At 50.7% G+C, this 21,255-nt stretch overlaps 1 protein-coding gene and 1 long non-coding RNA gene across 5 annotated transcripts in view; one reads left to right on the forward strand and one right to left on the reverse strand.

The window, feature by feature from the left end:
• The window catches only part of GDAP1L1 (ganglioside induced differentiation associated protein 1 like 1), a 27,701-nt gene extending 14,540 nt beyond the window's left edge, over positions 1–13,161 (forward strand). For 3 of the 4 annotated variants that reach the window (XM_047745482.1, XM_047745481.1, XM_047745483.1), the window contains exons 4-6: positions 725–822; positions 1,598–1,712; positions 11,725–13,161. In XM_047745482.1, coding sequence (XP_047601438.1) covers positions 725–822; positions 1,598–1,712; positions 11,725–12,068 — 557 coding nt within the window. In that variant the 3' untranslated portion in view covers positions 12,069–13,161. The remainder of the gene's footprint in view (positions 1–724; positions 823–1,597; positions 1,713–11,724) is intronic. The other variant, XR_007130060.1, reaches the window with a different exon arrangement.
• Positions 1,522–21,072, reverse strand: LOC125108972 (uncharacterized). The gene is made up of 3 exons (XR_007130062.1): positions 19,761–21,072; positions 13,699–13,704; positions 1,522–1,532 (listed from the first exon to the last, which is right to left on the reverse strand). It is a non-coding gene; the product is annotated as an uncharacterized LOC125108972 (long non-coding RNA).
• Positions 21,073–21,255: the final 183 nt, after the last annotated feature.

The raw sequence follows: 21,255 nt of genomic DNA on the forward strand, positions 1-21,255 counted from the left end.
CCACCCTTCCCTTTTTAGCATCTTTAAAAGGCCAGTTTTCCCAGGAAATATGGGTTAGGGTGTTCCTAAATCCTCACGAAAATTGCCTCACCAGAATGGGAAGTTTCAAGACAGCAAAAGTCTCTTACAGTTTTCCTTGCATGAAGCAAGTTTTTCCTTGTGAGCTACAGTGAGTGAGCACCAGACTAAGAATCAGATGAACCCAGGCTTGAAACCCGCTTATCCTTTACTAGTGTGGGATATCATTTAGCCTCTCTGAACCCTTTCCTTTTCCTTTTCTTTACCTTTACCTGTTACCACAGGAAAGGGTAGGGGGAGACATGCACTGAAGTATGACTTTGTCCAGGTTTATAACCTCTCCATTTCTGGCAAACTCCTCATCCCCGAGTAGTCTCCTCCTCATTGAGGTTTCTTGATGCGTTGTGGCCCAGGCAGGTGGCCCTCTGTGTCTCACAGCATTCTGTTCACTCTCCATCACAGATTGATCATGCTGCATCAGAGATTTCTCTATGTGTCTGTCTCTCCCACTAGGCTGAGCCTAGAACAGGATGGCATGTCATCCAACCCTACGTTGCAGCCTGTTGCACCTACTGGGTGTTGGCTGTTGATATTGTTATTTCCCAGACCAATGCTTGAGTGGGACCATACCCACAAACTTGTGGAAGAGGGGGTGGGAGTGGTCCTGGGTATCAGAAAGGTGAGGCTTTCCCTATTCTCTCCCCAGGACATTTAGCCAATGCCACCACAGACCTCATGAAGTTGGACCATGAAGAGGAGCCCCAGCTCTCTGAGCCCTACCTTTCCAAACAGAAGAAGCTCATGGTGAGTGCTTCTAGGCTGCCCAGTTCCCTTCCCCATCACCTTTCCCATGAAACAGTTCCAATGGGAGAAGCTGGTTCTATACAGAGGATCAGCTGATGACCTAAAATGAAAACACTGCTCACTTTTCCAATCCTGTCTCCTCTGTCACTTACTGGTTTTTTGACCTTAGGCAAGCCACTGTCCCACTGGAGCCTTGGTCTCATGACATCTTAGGTTGTGTCCTAAGAGTAGAGCATTAGACAGAGGTTCTTGGGTAACAGTGGCATTGAGAGAGTGTTCTAAGGAGAACCCAGTAAGAGGTCAAGTTCACCTGATCCCACAGAGAGCTCTACAGCCTAAGTGTCACCACAAAGTCGATCCTCACGGAGGCAAGGGGCAAGACAGGTATAGCCCTGTGTCAGTCAGTCATTGGCTACAGATTGCCTGGCGGGGGCATGAAGGATGGGAGAGACCCTCCAGAGTATTTCCAAGCAGCTCTTGTTGGCTGAGAGTAACTCTGGAGAAGAGGCAGCAATGAGCAGCTATAAGCAGATCCTCAGAGCAGCTGGCATATGAAAGTGCCAGGTCTGGCCAGGATAGCCAAGCTCATGGGAGTGTTGTGGGCACCAGATGAGTGGGCTTTGTTTGTAACAGTGGAGCCCTCTCTATGCTGGGAGGGATATTTGGAGGCTGGGTTTGCTGAAGGAGGTTTGAGTCAAGCTCCTTCCAGCCTTGGTTATCCAAGCCCCTTGGAAGCCAGCTCAACTCCTCTGGTTCCTGCCTGTCCTGTTCCCAGGCCAAGATCCTGGAGCATGATGATGTGAGCTACCTGAAGAAGATCCTTGGGGAGCTGGCCATGGTGTTGGACCAGATCGAGGCGGAGCTGGAGAAGAGGAAACTGGAGAACGAGGGTGGGTGCCAGCTCTGGGGTAGGTGGGTAGTGGAGCCCATCCAGTCCACCTGCCCCTGCCCACTTCCAGCCCCTTTATCCCAAAGATCTCAGAGGACCTCCCATGTGGTTAGGGTCATGGACCATGGAGGCAGACAGACTAGATATAAGTCGTAGCTTGACTACTTACTAGTTAAGTGACCATGGGTCAGGTACTTCACCTCATTGGACCTCATTTTCTCATCTGTAAACTAGGAATAATAATAAGACCTACTCCAGAAAGGTGTTGAGACATTGCATGAAATAATACATGTAGGTATTGGGTCAGCGCTTAGCACACAGTAGGAGTTTAATTGAGGTTGGTGAAGATGATGACGGTGGTGGCGGTGATGACCAGGACCCACCATACCATCTCACCTTTCCCCTGCTCAGGGATGTATTATGACTCTCTCTGACCTTGACTCTTTCTGTCCTTGAGTGGCTCTCTGACCCTGAGCATGCCAGCTTCATTCCCATCTCCACACCTTTGCTCCTGTAGCTCCTCTAGCTGGGAGTATCCTCTCCATGCCGCTCTGCTCCTTTTTCCTTTTATGTGCTGTCTTTACCACCCGCCCTCTTTGAGTTTGATTCTGGGTCTTCTCATCTTGCTCTGTTTTAGGCGGTCGGTCTTATCTCCTCAGTTATGCTAATTTACAGAGCCTACGTGATAGGCACTGCTACAGTCACAGTGTCACACACACACACACACACACCATCTGTATGGGAAAGCCATGGAGCACAGTGTTTGAAAAGATGGGTTTAGGAGCCCCAGGCTGGCTCAGTTGGTAGAGCATGCAACTCTTGATCTTGGGGTTGTGAGTTTAAGCCCCAAACTGGGGTGTAGAGATTACTTAAAATCTTTAAAAAAAAAAAAAGAGAGATGGTTTTCAAGTCAGACAGGGGTTTGAGTTAGAGGTCCAGCTTTGCTGTCTATACTGTGTGACTTGGATAAGTTGCTTCCCCTAGTGGAGCCTCAGTTTCTTCACCTGTAGAATGAGATGGTAATAATACAACTTAATGCCATCCTGTTGGACTCTTATAAAAAGTCAAAGTACTTTGCCCACTGCCTGGAACATGCTAGTTTAAACATATGGCAGCTAAAGGCATGTACATTCTCTGTTTGAGAAAACTGAGGCTCAGAGAGATACAGGGACTTGCTCAAGGTCATGTGGCTCGTAAATGGCATGGTTGGGGCAAGGACAGGTTTGCCCCTGATAGGTGCAGTGCTCTTCCAGCATCTCACAACTGAGGCAAGCATACGGTATGCACAGATACCTAAAGGAATAGGACATTGTCATGAGTTCCAAAGCCAGGGCCCTAAATCCTCTGTAGAAAAAAGCATGGCAAGGCTTAGTAATAAAAATAGTATACACCTCAAGCAGGAACTTTCTCCTTTCTGTCAGAGAAGGTGCTTAGGAGAGCCGTTGCAGAAGAGTGCTCAGAGGCCAGAAGGCGTGGTGTTTCCAAGGTTGCCTCTGGGGTCAGAGTCCCAGCTCTGCCATTTTCTCATTGGTTGACCTTCATTATCAGGCACATCTTACGTATTTATGGATTAATTTGCTCAGCTGCCCTGACAAAATACCACAGACTAGATGTCTTAACCCACAGAGATTTATCTTCTCACGGTTCTGGAGTCTGGAGTCAAAGATCAAAGTGTTAGCAGGTTTGATTCTTTCAAGATCTCTCTTGGGCTCATGAGGTCACATTCTTGCTGTGTCTCCATGCATGCTTTGCTCTGAGTGCATGCCCCTGGTGTCTGTGTGGCAAAATGTCCTCTCCGTATAAGGACACCAGATTAGTTAGGGCCCACCCTGATGACCTCATTTTAACTTACTTACCTCTTTAAAGGTCCTTTGTCAAAATATAGTCGCATTTGAGATACTAGGGATTAGGGCTTCAACATACAAATTTTGGAAGGACATAATTCAGCCCAGACAACATATCTTTAACAACACTTCCTGTGAGCCAGGCACTGTGCTAAGTGTTTCACATAGTTTAATGCACTTAATGCCCCTAGCAACTCTAGGACGTAAGTAATATGAGTAATCCTATTTAAACAGATGAGGAAACTAAGGCACAGAGAGGTTCAGTAACCTTCCCAAGGTCACACAGATAGAAATGGTGGAGGCTAGATTCAAACCCTGGCTCCCAGAGTCTTCAGTTTTTAAGTGCCAGCTCTGCTGCTTCTTCCGTTCTGTAAAGGGGTGATAAAGAGAAAGCCCACTTCACAGGGCTGTTGTGAGGCTCAGTGAAAAAGTGAGGGTAAGGGAATAAGCACATGGCCTGGCACATGGTATGGAAATGTCCACACATATTAGCTGCTGATACGATCAAGGGAGACACAGAGTGTGATCTAGATGGAGGGCAGAGTTGAAGGTCCTAGAGAACAGCTGTGGATGCTCATTCCTCATGTGATCTATAGATAGGGAGCCTCCTGACCTCAGGCTCTGTTTTGGTCCTGAGTTCTTCCAAGAGGAGGCAGCATTGTAGTGTCCCATGGCAAGATGACTGGGATTGTTCCAGATGGAGATCCTTGTGTCCCTCCATGGCTGCGGGAGGCAGCAGAGGTCTGGGGAGGTGGCTGGGCCCACATGGTCTCATTCACCCACTGGGGCACCCCCAAACTTTCCTGGGAGTAGTGCTTACACCCTGCACTTGTCCCCTTCTGAAGCAGAACCCAGGGTTGGGAACTGTTACAATGTCACACTTAAGACCTCTAGAATGGAGCCAGATGACATGGACGTGGATTCTTGGTCAGCTACCTCTTAGTTTTGTGACCTTGTAGGATTCACTTCACTTCTGTGAGCTCATCTACAAAATGTGGATAATAATAGACTCTAACTTGCGAGGTTAGATTCTAGGTTGCGAGGGTTCATAAAGATAATGGGTGTTGGTCACTCTCCACAGTACTTGGCTAAAGGTAGAATGTTCTAGAAATAGCACTTTCAAAAATAATAACCGTTCTTCTTCATTCATTTATTGAAATATTTCTTGGACACCGATTGTGTGCCAGGTCATGAGGATAAAATTAAGTAAAAACAAGACATTGTTCTTGCTCTCATGTAGTTTATAGTCTGGTAGAGAAGAAAGACATTAGTCAAATAATCCCATCAGTAAAAACAGAATTATAAACAGTGATAAGGGTTAAGATTGATAGTAAAAAGAGTCTGGCAAATTTGATAAAGCTTCTCTGAAAAAGTGACGTTTCAAATGAGACCTGAAGGATATGGAAGGGCCAGCCTAGTGAAGAACCAAAACAGGTGTGTCCTAGGCTGAGGGGACACCATGGTGAGGGGATAGCTGGGAACTCTTTGGTAACTGGGCACTGTGTGGTCAGTAACAGGAAAAGTGGCGTAAGTGTGAGGTTGGACAGAGCCAGAGAGATGCAAGCTCATGGACCTGTATTTAAGATTTAGAATATTCCCATATATATATATATATATATATATATATATTTTTAAAGATTTTATTTATTTATTTGACAGAGAGATCACAAGTAGGCAGAGAGGCAGGCAGAGAGAGAGGAGGAAGCAGGCTCCCTGCCGAGCAGAGAGCCCGATGCGGGGCTCGATCCCAGGACTCTGAGATCATGACCTGAGCCGAAGGCAGCGGCTTAACCCACTGAGCCACCCAGGCGCCACCCATATTTATATTTTATTGAGAGTTTAAATTTAGTCTATATTTAGAATTTAGATTCTGTCCTATGTACAATCCATCCAATAGGAACTCCTTGGAGGGTTGTGAGAAGGGGATTGCATCAGTTAGCTTTTGCCGTATAACAAATAAACTCTAATTCTGAGTCACTTAAAAGAACCTTTTATCTGCTCATGATTTGTGGTTTGGCAGTTTGGGCTGGGCTCAGCTGGGAGCTTCTCTCTGTCCCACATGCTGGTGGTGGCATCACTCAAGTATCTGCAGCCAGCTGGTAGACCTCGCTGGCATGTCCAGCAGCTGGCTCTCCATCAGCCTGGCCAGTGGGCCACATGTTGGTCATCATCCAGCAGGCTAACCCATGCTCATTCATATGGTGGTGGCTACAGGGTCTCTGAGAACAGCAAGGGAGCAAAGACTCAGCAGGCAAACACCTTTCAAGCTTCTATTTGTGTGGAATTTACTGAGTCCCGTTAGCTAAAGCAAGTCTGGGTTAAAAGGGTGATGGTTGACATTCACCACCTGTTGGCAGAAGCAGCAAAGCCAATACATGCATACAGGAATGGGAGGCATTGGGTCCACCCAGGGTGAGATGTTCTGATTTTAGGAGCACTCTGGTTGTAGTGAGAATGGATTTCAAGGGAGACAGAGTGGAGGCTGTCACAGCAGCCCAGGAGGGATGATGCTGACTTGGGCCGAGGAGGTGGCAAGGAAGATGGGGAGGCATGGATGGACTCGAGAGGCGTTTTGGAGACAGAATGGATTGGTACTTGCGGAGTGGTCTTATGAGGAGGGAAGAGTAAGGGAATGGAATCCAAGATGCCTACTGGGTTTTGGTCTGAGCTATCGGGTGCCATTTCCTGATATGGATGGGAGGTGGGTGCAAGTGTTTGATTTGGGACTCAGTGTGTTCAAGAGGCCTTTCAGACACCCAAGAGGGGGTGTCATATAAGCCGCTAGGTATTCTAGTGTGCCTTGTAAAGGAGAGGTCAGACTTTGGAGAGAGATGTGTGAGTCTCTAGCATTTCTATGTGGTATTTAAAGCCATAGAACTGGGTGATTCATCAAGGGGGGACAAAACAGAGTCAGGCCTGATGTGTCCTCTTGCTGCACAGCAAATTGCCCATGAATTAGCAGCTGAAGCTGCAACAAAATGCACATTGATTACATCACACATCTTCTGTGGCTCACGACTTCTGGAGCGGGGGGCGGGGCTGGGTGCTTCTAATTTAGGGCTGCCTGATGCGGGCTGTGCTCAAGCTGTTGGCTGGAGCTGCAGTCGTTTGAGCTGGAGAATCCACAGCCAAGACGGCTCCTTCACAACGTTGGTAACTGGAAGTCTCCGGCCCCTGCTGGCTGTTGGCGGGAGGCCCCAGTTGCTCATGACCTGCGCTTCTCAATGGGGCCACTTGAGTGTCCTCACAACATGGCTGCCGGCTCTTCCTGGAACCAGTGAGGCAGAGAGTGAGAGAGGCGGCCACAGTGATTTCCACAACCTGCTGCTGGAGACCACTGTCACTTCTGCCACATTCTGTTCACTGGAAGCAAGGGACAAAATACAGTCCATATTCAAGGGTAGGGAGATCGGGCTCCATCAGAGATGTACTGAGTGGCTCATGAGTGCATTTTAAAACTGCCTCCCTGCCCTGAGGTCCCCCCATGTAGGGGGAGCGGTAGAGGCGGAGGAGCCAGTAAAGCCGACAGAGAGTCACTGGGGCAGCAGGAGGACCCTTGTGTCAATGAGATTTAGAAAGGATCGTGCTTTAAGTAGAGAACAGTGTCAAATGCTGCTGGGAGTCAGAGAAGCAAGGATAGAAAAGCGTCCCCTGGACTTTGTCTCACGACTGTCGGTGACCTTGCCAAGGGCAGTTTCACTGGAATGTGGGGGTGGATGGCTGGTGAGGGAGGAAGACAGCAGGTGTGGGCCCCTCTTGTGAGACGTTTAGCTATGGAAGGGAGTAGAGAGATGGAATGTTGCCTGAGGACGGATGTGGGGTGAAGAGGGGAGATACAAGTGTGTTTTCTGGCCATGGAAAGAACCTGGTAGGAAGGAGACATCAGTGCTGTGGGATGGATGGCACTGAGTCCAGGAGAGGACGCGAGGGGCGTCCTACAGGCCGGGGCCCCGAGGGAAACAGGGCACCTTCAAATGGGGTAAGTTAAAGAGGACTTCATCAAGGGACCATTCACAAATGTGTGGGCAGGACGCAGGGAGAGCACAAGGAAAAACGGGGTGGCCTGGGTCTGAGGTTGTGAGGGGTGGGAGCCGTTGCTGTTGCACTCTGGTTGACAAAGAGGCTGTGTGGAGGGGGGACGGCCAGGCAGGAGCCCATGGCGACCCGCAGAGAGGACTCCCACCTCCCTTTCACCCACCCACCCTCCTACCTCCTGCCTCTGCTCCCCAACGGCCGGACCCGACTGGAGCCTGAGGGCTGGATGGAGCCCCACTGGGGTGGGAATCTGTCCAGTTGTCCTCCTGGGACACAGAGCAGCGTGAAGGGAGGAGGACGGATCTAGAAGGCAAAGGGGAGACGTGCAGCCTTGGATGGTGCAGAGAACAGCAGGGGGCCCGGCCTTGAGAGGAGGTGGCCGAAGGCAGGGTGCATGTGCCTGGCTTTGCAGGGTTCGTGGCCAGAGTGAAGGCTTTCCTGCCTGAAGGCTCCTGTTTTCTGAATGCCGCACGTGGTGATGTCCCGTCCGAGTGAGGACTAGGGTCCCGGTGTGAGGAGAGGCGAAAGCTGTGTGGCTGTGTCTGCAGGCCGTGGGGAAGCCAGCCTACTCTGGAACTCACAGACGCCCGGAGGTGGCTGAGTGCCCTCTTGGGCTTTGTGCTCATGAGCTTGAAGCCTAACTGGTCCCTGTAAGCGTCTCCAGCACACTCAGCTGGCAGACTCAGGGGAGGCAAAAGATAGAGTTTGTCCAGGGCTGGGGGCTTTTCAAAGTAAAAACAGAATTATAAACAGTGATAAAAGTGTTAAGATAAGTGTTACTGTTTTCCTATATACACAGAGCTGGAGGAGAGGGGCAAACGGAAGGGCGACCCGCCAGGCAGATACACATGTCCGCATACATGGTGGTTGTGGCTCTCAGCATCTGCCCACAGACAGAAACACAGGCATGGACACACTCAGACAACGAAACACACATAAATGCTTGGGAACGTCTGTCTGCAGCCAAGCAGCCCACCCAGTGGACGTGGGCATCACTGCACTTATGCACCTGGGGTTCCACACCACATGGACGCAGTGCCCACGTGCGGATAGCCAGATGTGTAAACACAGTTGTTGCGTGGACTTGAGCAGGCGCACACAGGGGCAAACAGACACAGTGCACATGAGGCGGACACACAGATCTGCACACACACCCTACAGAGAACGCACTTACCGAAAGGGGCCCGAGAGTCTGTGGCGATCCGTGCCTGTGCACATGCGCGTCTGCACGGGGACGAGGCCGTGTTCTGTAGTGGTTACACACAGACTCTGGAACCTGGGCTCAAATCCAGGCTCTGATCGGACACATCCTACCTGCGTGGCTTTGGCCGAGTTACTTAACCTCTCTGTGCTTCAGTGTCCTCATGTGTATTGTGGGGATAATAATAGCACCTACCAGACAGGGTTGTTGTGAGGAGTGGGGAGATGACACCACACATTCTGGTGCCTCTCCCACCCCACAGACTGTTCCTCCCCTGCACCTCTGCTGGTTTCTCCTTATCCATTACCTAAACCTTGTCCTGCCCGGGGTTCAGTCCTTGGTCCTATTCTCAAATCTGTCTTCTCTAGTCTGTTGCTGGGGACCACGGCCCCGATCCTGCCTCTTTTCACAGCCCCTCACCCCCATCCTGACCTCACCTCGCTCCAGAGCTGGCAGTAACTCCCCCTGCCCCCATCAGGAAGAGCACTCCTTTGCCTGCACCGTCAGCTTCCTTGCCCGCCTCTGGCTTTATCACACTTCGCAAAACCTCAAGTGGTTACATCCGCTCTCTACCTAGTAGTTCCTGTGCCCGTGGACCCAAGTGTGGCTGGAGAAACACACATGTGCCGGCTGGTCTCACTTTGAATTCATGACCATGAGGCTTAGATGGCTCTCCCGCTGCCCGAGGGTCCCCCCCATCCCGTCTTAGTCCCCTTTCCAGGTGACTGCTTAATACCTTCTCCTTCCTCCTCAACCTTCCACCCGCTGTCCCCAGCCCTCCCCTCACTCACTGAGGACACCAAATGCTCGAACCCCACAGCGCCCCCCCCACCAGCATCTGTGCTGTACCCATCCATCCTATACACACCACATTTTACCAGTTCTAAGAGACGTCTTTGTTACAACACATCATAACATCTCTGAAATTGGAATGTTTCTCACAAGCAAAGTCGAACTGGCACCACTTGTTCTCTCCGGGGTGGCTGTCTTCCATTCCAGATACAGTGCTGTACACTCCCTTGAATTACTGAGCCTGAGCTGTCCTTGAACCAGCAACCCCTCCCGTTGTGTACTAGACGTCCATCCGCTCAAGCACTTGTGGTGGTAATTCTCTCCACTGTCCTCGGTAGCATCATTTCCCCCTCTCTGTGGGGTCATCCCCATCAGCATGCTGGGTTTTCCCTCCCCGCTTGCAAAGACACTCTTGACCTGTCTCACATTATTGACGTGTCCTTCCCATCACAGCAAACTCCTTGACAGAGGGATCTTTGCTCACAGTCTCCAGTTCCTCTCCTTCCTTTCTCTCTTGGACTCCCTCCAGCCAGGAGTTCAGCGTCAGCATCCACTCCCACTGCTCTTGTCAAGGTCACCAGTCACCAAATGCCACCATAGTTCTCTGGCTCCTACTTGACCTTTCTGCAGCATTCGAATACCTCCCTGCTTCTCCTTGGAACACTTTCTTATCTTGGCTTCCAGGATCACACCCTCTCCTGGTTCATCTCTTACCTCCCAGGTGCTCCTTCTCATGCTCCTCTGCTGGTTTCTCCTTGCTGCCCAACATCTGACTCTCGAAGCCACAAAGCTCAGTCCCTGGTCCTATTCTCTAGATCTGTCTACACTCAGATCTGAGTGTAGATTACCCTTGCTAATGTCCTCCCAACTCCATGCTGATGATGCACACTTAACTAGGTATACATACCTCTAATTGCTGATTCACCATCTCCCCTTGGAGATCCAACAGGCATCTTGAAGGTTATGTATCAAGAACAAACTCTGGATTAGAGCCTTCCTTGCACTTTACCTCCCTGTCCTGTGAAAGCATGAGCCTCTGAGGACACTCTGTCTGTCTTGTCCTGTCAGGTCTTCATGCCCAGCACATACTAGATAAACATGTGTTGGGTGAATGAATAAATGAATGAACAAGAAGCCGCAGAGTGAAAGGGATGGAGGGGCTTAGACTTTGATGGTGGAGGGCATCAGATTCAGGACATCTCTGAGTTGAAAGGAACACTGGCTCAAAGATGTAGAAGCCAGCCTCCCGGGACAGCAGACCTCACAGGAAGTGGGCAGCAGGGGAGCGCATTCCAGGCATGAGGCCCAGCAGGGGCAACGGCCCAGAGGTGGACATGGAGCTCCTTTGGTCTCCTACATCATGTCTTGGTTCAAAACCCTGCAGTTCTTCCCCACTGACCATGTCATGTCATACCCCTTTGTGGAACTTCTAAGATTTTTCCCAGTGTGTCTCCATCTACTTCTCTAATCTTGACTTTTCACAAATCACTCACTGCTACCTGGGCCCCCCCAGGCAAGCCATGCCCATTTCCAGTCCCTCCGGCTGCTGTGTTGAGAGCCGACTCAAGGAAGTCAAGGGCAGAGATGGGAGATCATCAAGGGGACATTCTGAAAATTCCAGTGAGAGAGGATGGTTGTTTGGACCGGGCTGGTAACTGCAGAGGTGACCTCACACTCTGGCTGTGTTTGGAAGAGAAGCTGACAGGAGTTGCAGACACACTACATGTGGAGGATGAAAGGAAAAGGACTCGCCATGACATGGGGCTTCGGACCAAGCAACTGACAGGGTGGGCACGTGGTCGCTGACATAGGGATGAGCATGGTGGGTTTAGGGGTGACAATCAGGAATTTGGTTTTGGACATACCGGGTTTGAAGTGCACGGTGGATATCCGAGTGGAGGCTGCTGAACAGGCGGGCAGTTAGACACCGGAGGTTAGAAGTTAGACACGTGTATTTGCACTTCAAAGTCAGTTGATTTAAAGAAAAAGTACTAACAGAGGTAGTCTAAGTCTCAGGCAGAAGTGATTCAAGAAGTGATTCAAGCCGCGGCCCGGTGGCTGTGGGAGCTGGCAGAGGCCAGAGGTGTCAGTGGTGGAGAAGTGAGTCCCACCACCCCCATCTCCTCTCCCTTCCACTCCAGGGCAGAAGTGTGAGCTGTGGCTCTGCGGCTGTGCCTTCACCCTCGCCGACGTCCTCCTGGGAGCCACCCTGCACCGCCTCAAGTTCCTGGGACTGTCCAAGAAGTACTGGGAAGACGGCAGCCGGCCCAACCTGCAGTCCTTCTTTGAGAGGGTCCAGAAGCGCCTGGCCTTCCGGAAAGTCCTCGGCGACATCCACACCACCCTGCTGTCGGCTGTCATCCCCAATGCATTCCGGCTGGTCAAGCGGAAACCCCCATCTTTCTTTGGGGCATCCTTCCTCATGGGCTCTCTGGGGGGGATGGGCTACTTTGCCTACTGGTACCTCAAGAAAAAATACATCTAGAGCCAGGCCCGGGCTTGGTGCCTGTCGGTGTCTCTGTACTGTGTGACTCCCAGCAAGCTCTCAGTCAGGCACTGTCTCATGAACACTCGGACAGCCACTCCCCGCCCCGTTTGGAGTAATTCTATCGTCAATGTGAAAACATTCCATAGTTTAGAAGTAGACGTTGCCAATGCTGTGAGTTGAGGCCACGGCTCTACTAAAGGAGAGAAAGAGTGAGTGTGAGAGAGAAAGAGAGAGAGAGAGGGAGAGAGAACAGAAACAAAACACGAATGCCTTTTCTTTTAATTCAAGGTCTCAAGATGGAACTGTGGGGACTGGTTAGGATCTGAGGTGAGTCCCAGGCTGTTTCGTCCACCAGGGCCCAGATTCTGGGAGGTGCTTGGGGCTCGGAGGGCCTGACCCCTCGCCTCCCCTTCCCTCTTGCCCAGGGAATTCTTCCACAGGACAAAGCCAACATCAACACTGACTTTTCTAAGCGGTGCCTCTGGGTGGGGCTGGAGACCGCAGACCCTGGGGAGGCCCCTGAAGACCTGAAGGGGCTCCACTCTTCTCCTGTACATGGACGGAGACAGCACTGGCTCCAGCCAAGGCAGTGGCAGCCAACCACCAGGTCACGCCTGGGACCGACCCCATGAGCACACCTCTTGTTCCCCTCCTGATTTGGCCAGTGGGTTTGCTTTGACACTTACCAGAAGTCCCTGGAGGCAGCGACCATCCGTCATCCTTTTCCCACCTGGGGTTGACATTTCCCACCACGGGAGGTGGCCTTTCAGCGAGGGCCCTGTTTGACCTTCTTCAGAAGGTCAGTCCTGGCCTGAGTGCAGGGGTGGGTCTGGAGGTGGATGGACTAGGGTCCGTCTCTCTCTGCCTATGCCAAAGCCACCTCGTTTAATGCTCACCTTCCCCATCTCTTGTGGGGCTCCCCCTGTGTTCCACCACACCACGTGGAGAAGGGGAGGTGCCTGCATACCTGCTGCCCTCCCTGGTCGTGTCTCACTTTCCTGTGCCTTTTGCATGTTGGGAGAGGGTCTGGGTGTCACTGCCGCTCATGCTTAGAAACCACTGAAAGCCCCCAATAAAGCATTCAGGAGGAGCATTTGCTTTTCATTTCTAAACATGTGTTTTCCATCCATCTCTCATTTCCAGAGTTTGGGGCTGGAGATGCAGAGACACGAGGTTCAGACTCAGAGTTGAGTCCAGAGCTCAGGTTGCTGGTTGTGGGGATGGCTTCTGGATGGACTTTGCAATGCTCTGACCTTGGCCTACACCCACCTCACTTGGACACAGAGCTTCCCAGTTTATAAAGCGTGCTCACAGCCATCTGCTCATGTTAACCTAGATGTGGTCCTCCCTGTGTTACACCCAGAGCACATGCCCCACAGTCCTCCAGAGGGAAAAATGGGCTAAGATGTCTAAAGAACATTAAACCAGGGATATAACTTGTAGAACATAAAGCATAGTTTATTGATTTTTGCAAAAATGTATAATAATTTGCCTTTGTTTTGTTTTGTTCATCAAGATGGAAAGAAAAAAAAATAGCCAGGGCCCAGATAGGGCAAGCACGGAACATGACAGCAGAGTCACCATCTGGTGCTGTCCCCCCTTGGGCTGGTCAAACATCCACGCAGACTCTCCACTCATAATTAAACTCCACTCAAGAACAGAAACATCATGCTTCACCCCAATGGGGTTGACTGGTCTCCTGCTCTCACTCTCTCTCCAAAATGAGACTCAAAAGGCCTCATCAATAACATCATTCTGGATAATGTTGGATTCTCTTCTTCTTCCTCTACTTCTAGAGGTCACAGGCACTCCTTGATAGGTTATAACCTACAGATTAAAACATCAGTTTAGCCATCACTGGCATTCCTTATGCACAGTGTATACACACATGATAAGCAAGGAAGAAGTCCACAGAGCCGCCAGAGTCCTCATTTCTGTAACCGATCCCAAGGCCATTGGTGATATTGATCATTTCTCTCTTCCCCACTAGCTATTCTAGATTCTCTTTGTCCTCAACCAACAATTCGTGGTTGGGGTATTTTATCTGGTGAAAGGACTCAGACTTTGGTGGTCCTTTCGCTGCTGTGGTTTCCCATTACCCTTTTACTACTGGCCATGGAAATTCTGTGGGGCACCCCGGAGAATCCTCGACTTCCTATACAGAGTGTCCCAGGCCACCATTGCAGAAGCAAGCCCATGTACCCTCGGGGATCGGGACCAATGCCCGAAGTCTGTAGAGGACCCTGTTTTGCCTCTAGTTTCAACAGTATGAGATCAACATGGCCAAATGGCAACCTCAACTTCTGCTAATTCAGCTGAACCACTGACGTATTACCCAACAAAAGCATTCCTTCCTTAGGAACCATAATCTCTAACCATCAAAGTGCAAAGATTCAGGGATGGGAAGTAGCATTTTTGTGAATGGGTTATTATGTGCAGTAGTGAGGGCTAGTCTTCCATTTGTACCTCAGCACTGCTGGATCTGTGTTTTCTGGGTGTGGGAGAAACAGCACCATGGTCTGTGTGAAGTGTAGACTGCATCCTGCAGGACATCACCCCCTGGTGATCCTGCCTGGTGCAGAAGGCCATTTTAATGCTCTATAAGTCGGCTGCTTCTAGATTACAGACCTAGTAAGACCAGAAGGTTCCATAGGTATAATTGTACTGCTGCATTCTTCTGCTGTGATATCAACTCCTTGGCCAGAAGCAATGTTGTATGGAATACCAAGACTGGATCCAAGGTGTCCATGGGCGTGGAGGTCAAAGATGGCAAATCCATACGTAGAATATAAAACTTGTGCCCCTCCATGATGGAAGGGGTCAGTGTACTCCATCTGCCCCTTTTTGTATTTGAGCCCGTTGAGCGAGCACTAGTGTGGCTGGGGGAGGGAAGGGCTTATGCCTACAGAACAAGTCATGTCCATCTATGTGTTGAGAGTCTCCTCTACAGTGAGTCCTTCTGGCGGGGATATCCGCAGAGAATACAGACATCCTCTCTCTCCATGCCCCTTGTTACAGGTCCGGCCACAGCCTCTCCCTCACAGGTCTCCTTGTTACCAATCTTCCATTCACATTCTTGAGCATCCAGCCAAACCACCCACCCCACGAGTACATGCAGATCCGCATTTCTGGACTTCTGTCTCCATCTCGATAGAGTGGACAACCACAGGCACTGTTTGAAGTCCCGTCCGCTGAGAGGCTTTTCCTTCTCCGATGTCTCTGAGCCCGTCCCATGGTGCTGCGGCCATCCACTCTCAGCTGGTACCAGGACGGGGGTTTTTCTTCTTCCATCATTCGATCCTAGGGAGTTCGTCACACGGCCTTAGGTGTTGGGTGAGGGAGAGGTGACAGTGTGGCAGGAAGAGGTGGCGGAGTCTGAGCGGTTTCACTTCCACCTGAGAGAATGGGGCTAAACATACCTAGCTCTGTGGCTGAATGGATCAGATGACACCCGGTTCGGGATGCACAGCTCAGGCTGCCTCGTCACTCAGTGTCTCGTGGCCGTGTTCAGTTCTACCAGGGCCCAGGAGCAGACCAGAAACTAGTTTTCTAGTTGTAAATTATTATTTGCAGACGAGGACATGACTTTGTTCTGGGTGCCAGGGGTGTGCAGTGAGATTGTCCACTAGGGCTGGTGGGAAGCTCCACACACCATGTCTAAATCCCAGACTATTTAAACACCGTTGGGCCTGCTGGAACATGAGGCTCGACGGGCAGAGCACCTTGCACTGCAGCCCGAATCTGCTTTGGGAGCCGTCCAAACCCAGCAGTCTAGAGCTGACTCAGCGAACGGTCTGGAGCAGCACACGCAGACGGGCATACGCAGATGGGCACACACTGCCTCTCAAATCTGAAGGGGGCCACCAACTGCACTGCTTCGATCTTAGCAGTAGGCGTAGCAACCTGTCTTTCACTTGGAGGGGACAGCCTGACATTTCCTAACCCCTGGGGCCCTATAAATTTCACCCCGGTTACGGGCCCTGAATGTCCCTGGGGTTTAGACCACACCCTCTGGTGGGCGCGGGTCTCGCCAAGGCATCTGGTGCACTCGCTATTTCCTCTTCACTGGGCACAGCCCGATGTCATCAGTGTCGTGCATCGGCGTTCTGTTATACAGATCAAAGGTCTCTACAGGTCAAACTATGACAGAGAACAAAAAAGCTGACATAGCCCCACGTTAAGGACTGCTGCCCTGCCACGTGAAAGCAAATGGCTTTTGGCGGTCCTTACTAAACGACACAGAGAACAACACTCCAGCCCAGAAGCTGAACTCAAAGACAGACACTGCATCAATTTGCTTTAGTGAAGAAACCACATCTGGAAAAGCAGCTGTCTGAGTCACCACCCCAGGGAGTTCAACAAAACATTCTCCAGGTCCTGTCCACTGTACAGGGTGGAAACTAGTCTAATGTGTGGGCACAGTGGGGAGTTCTAGGAGCCTTTCCCTCATCTACCCAAATAGCCCTTCTACCTAAATAGGGAGACAGGAATGCTGGGATGGACTTAACACACAACTTTGGCCCAGGAGCTAAGTGGAAGCTTAGCCTGGGTTACTGGGGACGGGAGAAGAGGGTGACTGACCAGCTGCAGGAGGCGGAGGTCTGTCTGGTTCTGCTGAGACTCCGAGGTGCTTGCCCATGGCAAAGACAGCCAAGTCAGTCTCAGTTTGGAGACAGGGAGGGTCTTCGGCTGTTACGAGAGCTGGCAGCTCTGCTTAGAACCTGCAGAGAGACCGATGCCCAGCCAAGCTGTGTCTCCACCAAATGCCTAACACATTCCAGCTTTCCCCAGGGCAGCTGGCTGGATGGCAAGGAAGTCAGGCCTGGAGAAGTGGGAATGAAGAAGGAGAAGGAGTATAGCAGGCGGGGAATGAAGAATTGCTACGGTGCATACCAAGCGGTTTTTAATAAGAGGGGAGGGATGTCAAGGACTCCGGGGCGTGGATGTTCAGTGTTCTCCCATTCGCGAGGTTGAGTGGTAGAAACTGCCCTGGAATGTTTTCTGCCTTCGTTCAGGGACCCAGACTCCTTCCATGCTGTTGCCCCAACTTCCTCTGGGACATTGTTCTCATCCACAGGGCCCTTGATACCTAGGTTTTATCTGCTCAGAAGGGGAAGAGAGGATGGAAGGGCATGTGTTCAGTAGTTTAAGACCTACACTGGGGAGAGGGTCACGAAACTTCCACTCACATTCCATGGGTACGAACTTAATGGCTGGGCTTGGCCCAGCTGCAAAGGCACTGGGAAATGTCATCTGGTTGGGCAGCCTATTGCTAAGGAAGGAGAGAACAGATGTTGGCGAACAGCTAGCAGCCTCTAACCTGAGGAATAGCTGAATGAGGAGAGGCACAGGCAGACGGCTGGAGAAAATCAGACTCTGAGTCCAGACCGGAAGATGCCATGAACCTCCACTTACTTGTTCCACATATGGGGAAATGGAGGCCCTACATAGACTGGCATCTGGTTGGGTCAGGTCCCACTATGAGTGAGCTAGAGCCAAGAGTCCTTTCCCTGGTCCCATTCTGTGTCTTGGAACGCCAGGGAGAGAACCTAGGGTGGAGGACAGGAAGAGAGAACACACAGACATTTGCTCAGAATCCGTTAGCTGCCGAACTTTCTATGCAGTGCCGTGGAGGGACGGAGGGATGAAGCTGATGTGGGGCTCTCAGCACTACCCCCTTCACTGTGGAAATGGGCTTCCCCAAAGTTCCCACTGTTCACAGAAAGGTCTGTGGTGGGGAGCACAGTAAGGTCAGACTTTCTTCCACTCACTGGCTTTTCACTACCAAAGGCGCAGAATCACCTGTCCAGGTCACTCCAGCACATCCCCGAAGACCTGTCTGGTCGTCCCCCCCGCAACCTGGGCACACATTGGCTAAAGGCCTCAGTTTTCCCATCTCTAAAATGGAGTTGATAATACTGCTAGCTGCCATCCAGTGAACACTAACTATACCCTAGGAAATTCGCATGAATTATTCTTAACTCTGCAAAACATTGATTTTTATGTTTCACTGATGAAGAGACAGAGGTTCAAAGAGTTAACCACCCAAGGTACAAGGGGTAGTTTGGGTTACTGGATTCCCTCATAGGATGCTATGTCCACAGCCCTTGCCATGCGACTCTGGAGCAGGTTCCACTGTGTGCGGAGCTCATTCCCTGTGCCAAGGTGCTGGGCTGGCCCCTGTGACCACCTCGGGCCAGTGGAATGTTGGTGGAAGGACCAGACACAAGCAGAGGCTTTATTTATTTTTTTTTTAAAGATTTTATTTATTTATTTGACAGACAGAGATCACAAGTAGGCAGAGAGGCAGGCAGAGAGAGAGGAGGAAGCAGGCTCCCTGCTGAGCAGAGAGCCCGATGCGGGGCTCGATCCCAGGACCCTGAGATCATGACCTGAGCCGAAGGCAGAGGCTTTAACCCACTGAGCCACCCAGGCGCCCCCAAGCAGAGGCTTTAATGTCCTGTTCTGTTTGTCTTAGCCTTCGTGCCCTGGTGATGGTCACAAGAAAATCACGTCCCGGGTAGTTGCTGGCCTTTTCGTCTGGGCCCCTGAATGAAAATAGAACAGACCTGAGCCCAGCTTGTGGCCTGGAATAGAGCTTACGTGTTCAGGCCGGTCCCTGTCTGTGACCTGTGAGCATCTGTGGTCAGAAGCCATCATGTTGGGGGAGGTTTGTTACAAAGCATTATTACAGCAATCATTGACTGATACAGTGGCAGAGCTGGAATTGGAAGCCAAAGGCTCTAGAAGCCAGAGGCCTTCCTGTTTTCTCCAGGGCCAAGGTCACTGGGAATTACAGTTGAGATCATATAATAAAAATGTCAGGTGTCAGATTAAAAAATTCAGAACAAATGCTAGTTGTTATTCATTGTATTCAATGTTGCATTTTCAAGAGTACATTGATGACGCTGAGTCATTTCAGGGTTGCTGGGCACGTGTAGGAGTTACAGTACCCAGGCTTCTGAGACAGACATTCACTAGGCAAAGGTAAATGTCTTCAGTAATGAGCAGCCCTCAAAGGAGCCTGATTTTTTAAAACTTCTAAAATATCTTCCCATCCATGATTTCATTACACCAATCAAAGACTAGAGAGGTAGAAAAAAAAAGTATTATCCCCACCTCATAGATGAGTAATAAGCCCAGAGGGGCTAAGCGACTTGCCTAAGATCACCCAGCTGAGGCGTGGACAGGCAGGATTTGAACGTAGCCTGCTTGCTCCAATCCAAAGCTTCTAATAACCCCGGATCAGAGTCACCCATTCACCCCTGCATTAGTCCCCAGGAGCATGGTAGTATCTGGCAGACATAGAGTGCTCAGGAAATGCAAGCAGAAGTCAAAAAGGGATGGAAAGAGGGGGCTGTGGGCAATGGAGGATAGCAGCCTGTTTGGGCAGGGCCCGAACAACTTTGCTCCAGAAACTAAGATGCTAATCAGGGGCGATTCCCAGGCTTCTCTACCTATTGATCTCCCAAGCACTGAGCCCATCTCAGCCACACATACCCCAGGCGGCCACACCCTGACAGAGAAGACAAGTCAAGCAGCAGGGCTCCCTGATAAGGCATCCAGCCCAGTTCCCAAAAATCAGCTGCCTGGACACTGGCGTCAGCCAGACTTTGGCTTGTCTGCGTGCAGACAGCACCTCAAACGGGGAGACCTACTTTACCTTGCCCCCAAAACCCCCAGATAAACAGAGAACACCTCTCTTGTTTTCCCTCAATCACCATTCCCCCCAACCTTGAAAGCAGGTGGCAGACTCAGAGACTCCATTCCCACGCTAGGCCACCGGCACACGGCCTTCTACATTAATTAACTGTACATTTTAATTACTTCTGAGTTGATCAAAATGAAAACACTGACGTGTACAGGGTTTCTCCTGGTTGTAAAGTAAGTCATGGTGACGATGGCGCAGGAGAGACTCTGTGCACTTGAACATACCTGTCCAGACTTCCCACATACTAGGTCCTAGCCTAAGCACTTTGCAAGCATCAATTCATTTAATCCTCACAACAACCCTATGAGGTAGGTACTCCTATTATCTCCATTTTACAAATGAGGAAATTGAGGCCAGAGGTTAAGGAACTTGTTCAAGGTCACAAAGCCAGTGTGAATGTGAGTGTGAGTGTGTGTGTGTGTGCTCAAGCGCACGTGCGCGTCAGAGCTAGAATTTAAACCCAGGCTGTCTGGCCGGAGTCCAGTCTCCTTCCTCCTTTGCTCCCCTAGGTGCTTTCTGCAAACCATCTCCGCCTGAGCTGTGGCTGGTCAGCGTAGGTGGGGGGCACACCCCGCATTAGATGTTCAGCACAGTCTGGAGTTGCTCCACTGATCGCCTGCACCCAGCTAGACGAACCCCCTGAAGGCTCGTGTCTCTGAATGAACACTGTGCAGGCCACAGTGCCTGGTTCCCCCGGTGCCCCTGGAATACGGGAGCTGTGAATTTTGAGGGAGGAGAGGTAGCAGCATCCTGACCCTCTGCTTCAGGAACAGGGGCTCAGACAGATGTGACGGATGTGACCACACAGCTGTAAGTTCTGGTCACTGGGCATCCAAGGGCCTCCAGATTCCACACTAAATACTACAGCACTGATTCTTTAGTAGTGAGGGCGTTATATTGTAGTGAGGGCATTATATTAACTGATTGGCATCAGTTAAACAAAACTTGACAACCTTTCACTATTACAAGGAGCTTCAAGGAAGTCTTTTGACTTGTTTGCCCACTTCCTCAGCCCACAGCCCTAGGCTGGGATCGTTGGGTCTGCACATTTTAAGTCTGGACACTACTAGGGTTACTTTCTCAACACGTGGCCCCAACTTACCATCTCCTGTCTCCCCAGGCTACAAGAGTCCCTGCTTTCTGTGCTGTGTGTGTTCAACTTTAAAAAACCCTTCAGAGACCGTATGAGGGGTTTCTGGGACAAGTTCTGAAGGGGCACAGGATTTCTCTTAACAGAACCTCCCTTCTCCCGGACAGCTGTCAGAAATGGCTTGGGTGTAGAGACTTTTTTTTTAAGATTTTATTTATTTATTTGACAGAGACAGATCACAAATAGGCAGAGAGGCAGGCAGAGGGAGAGAGAGAGGGAAGCAGGCTCCCTGCTGAGCAGAGAGCCCGATGCGGGACTCGATCCCAGGACCCTGAAACCATGACCCGAGCCAAAGGCAGCGGCTCAACCACTGAGCCACCCAG

Source organism: Lutra lutra, chromosome 9 (genome assembly GCF_902655055.1).
Source record: "Lutra lutra chromosome 9, mLutLut1.2, whole genome shotgun sequence".
Taxonomy (NCBI): Eukaryota; Metazoa; Chordata; class Mammalia; order Carnivora; family Mustelidae; genus Lutra; species Lutra lutra.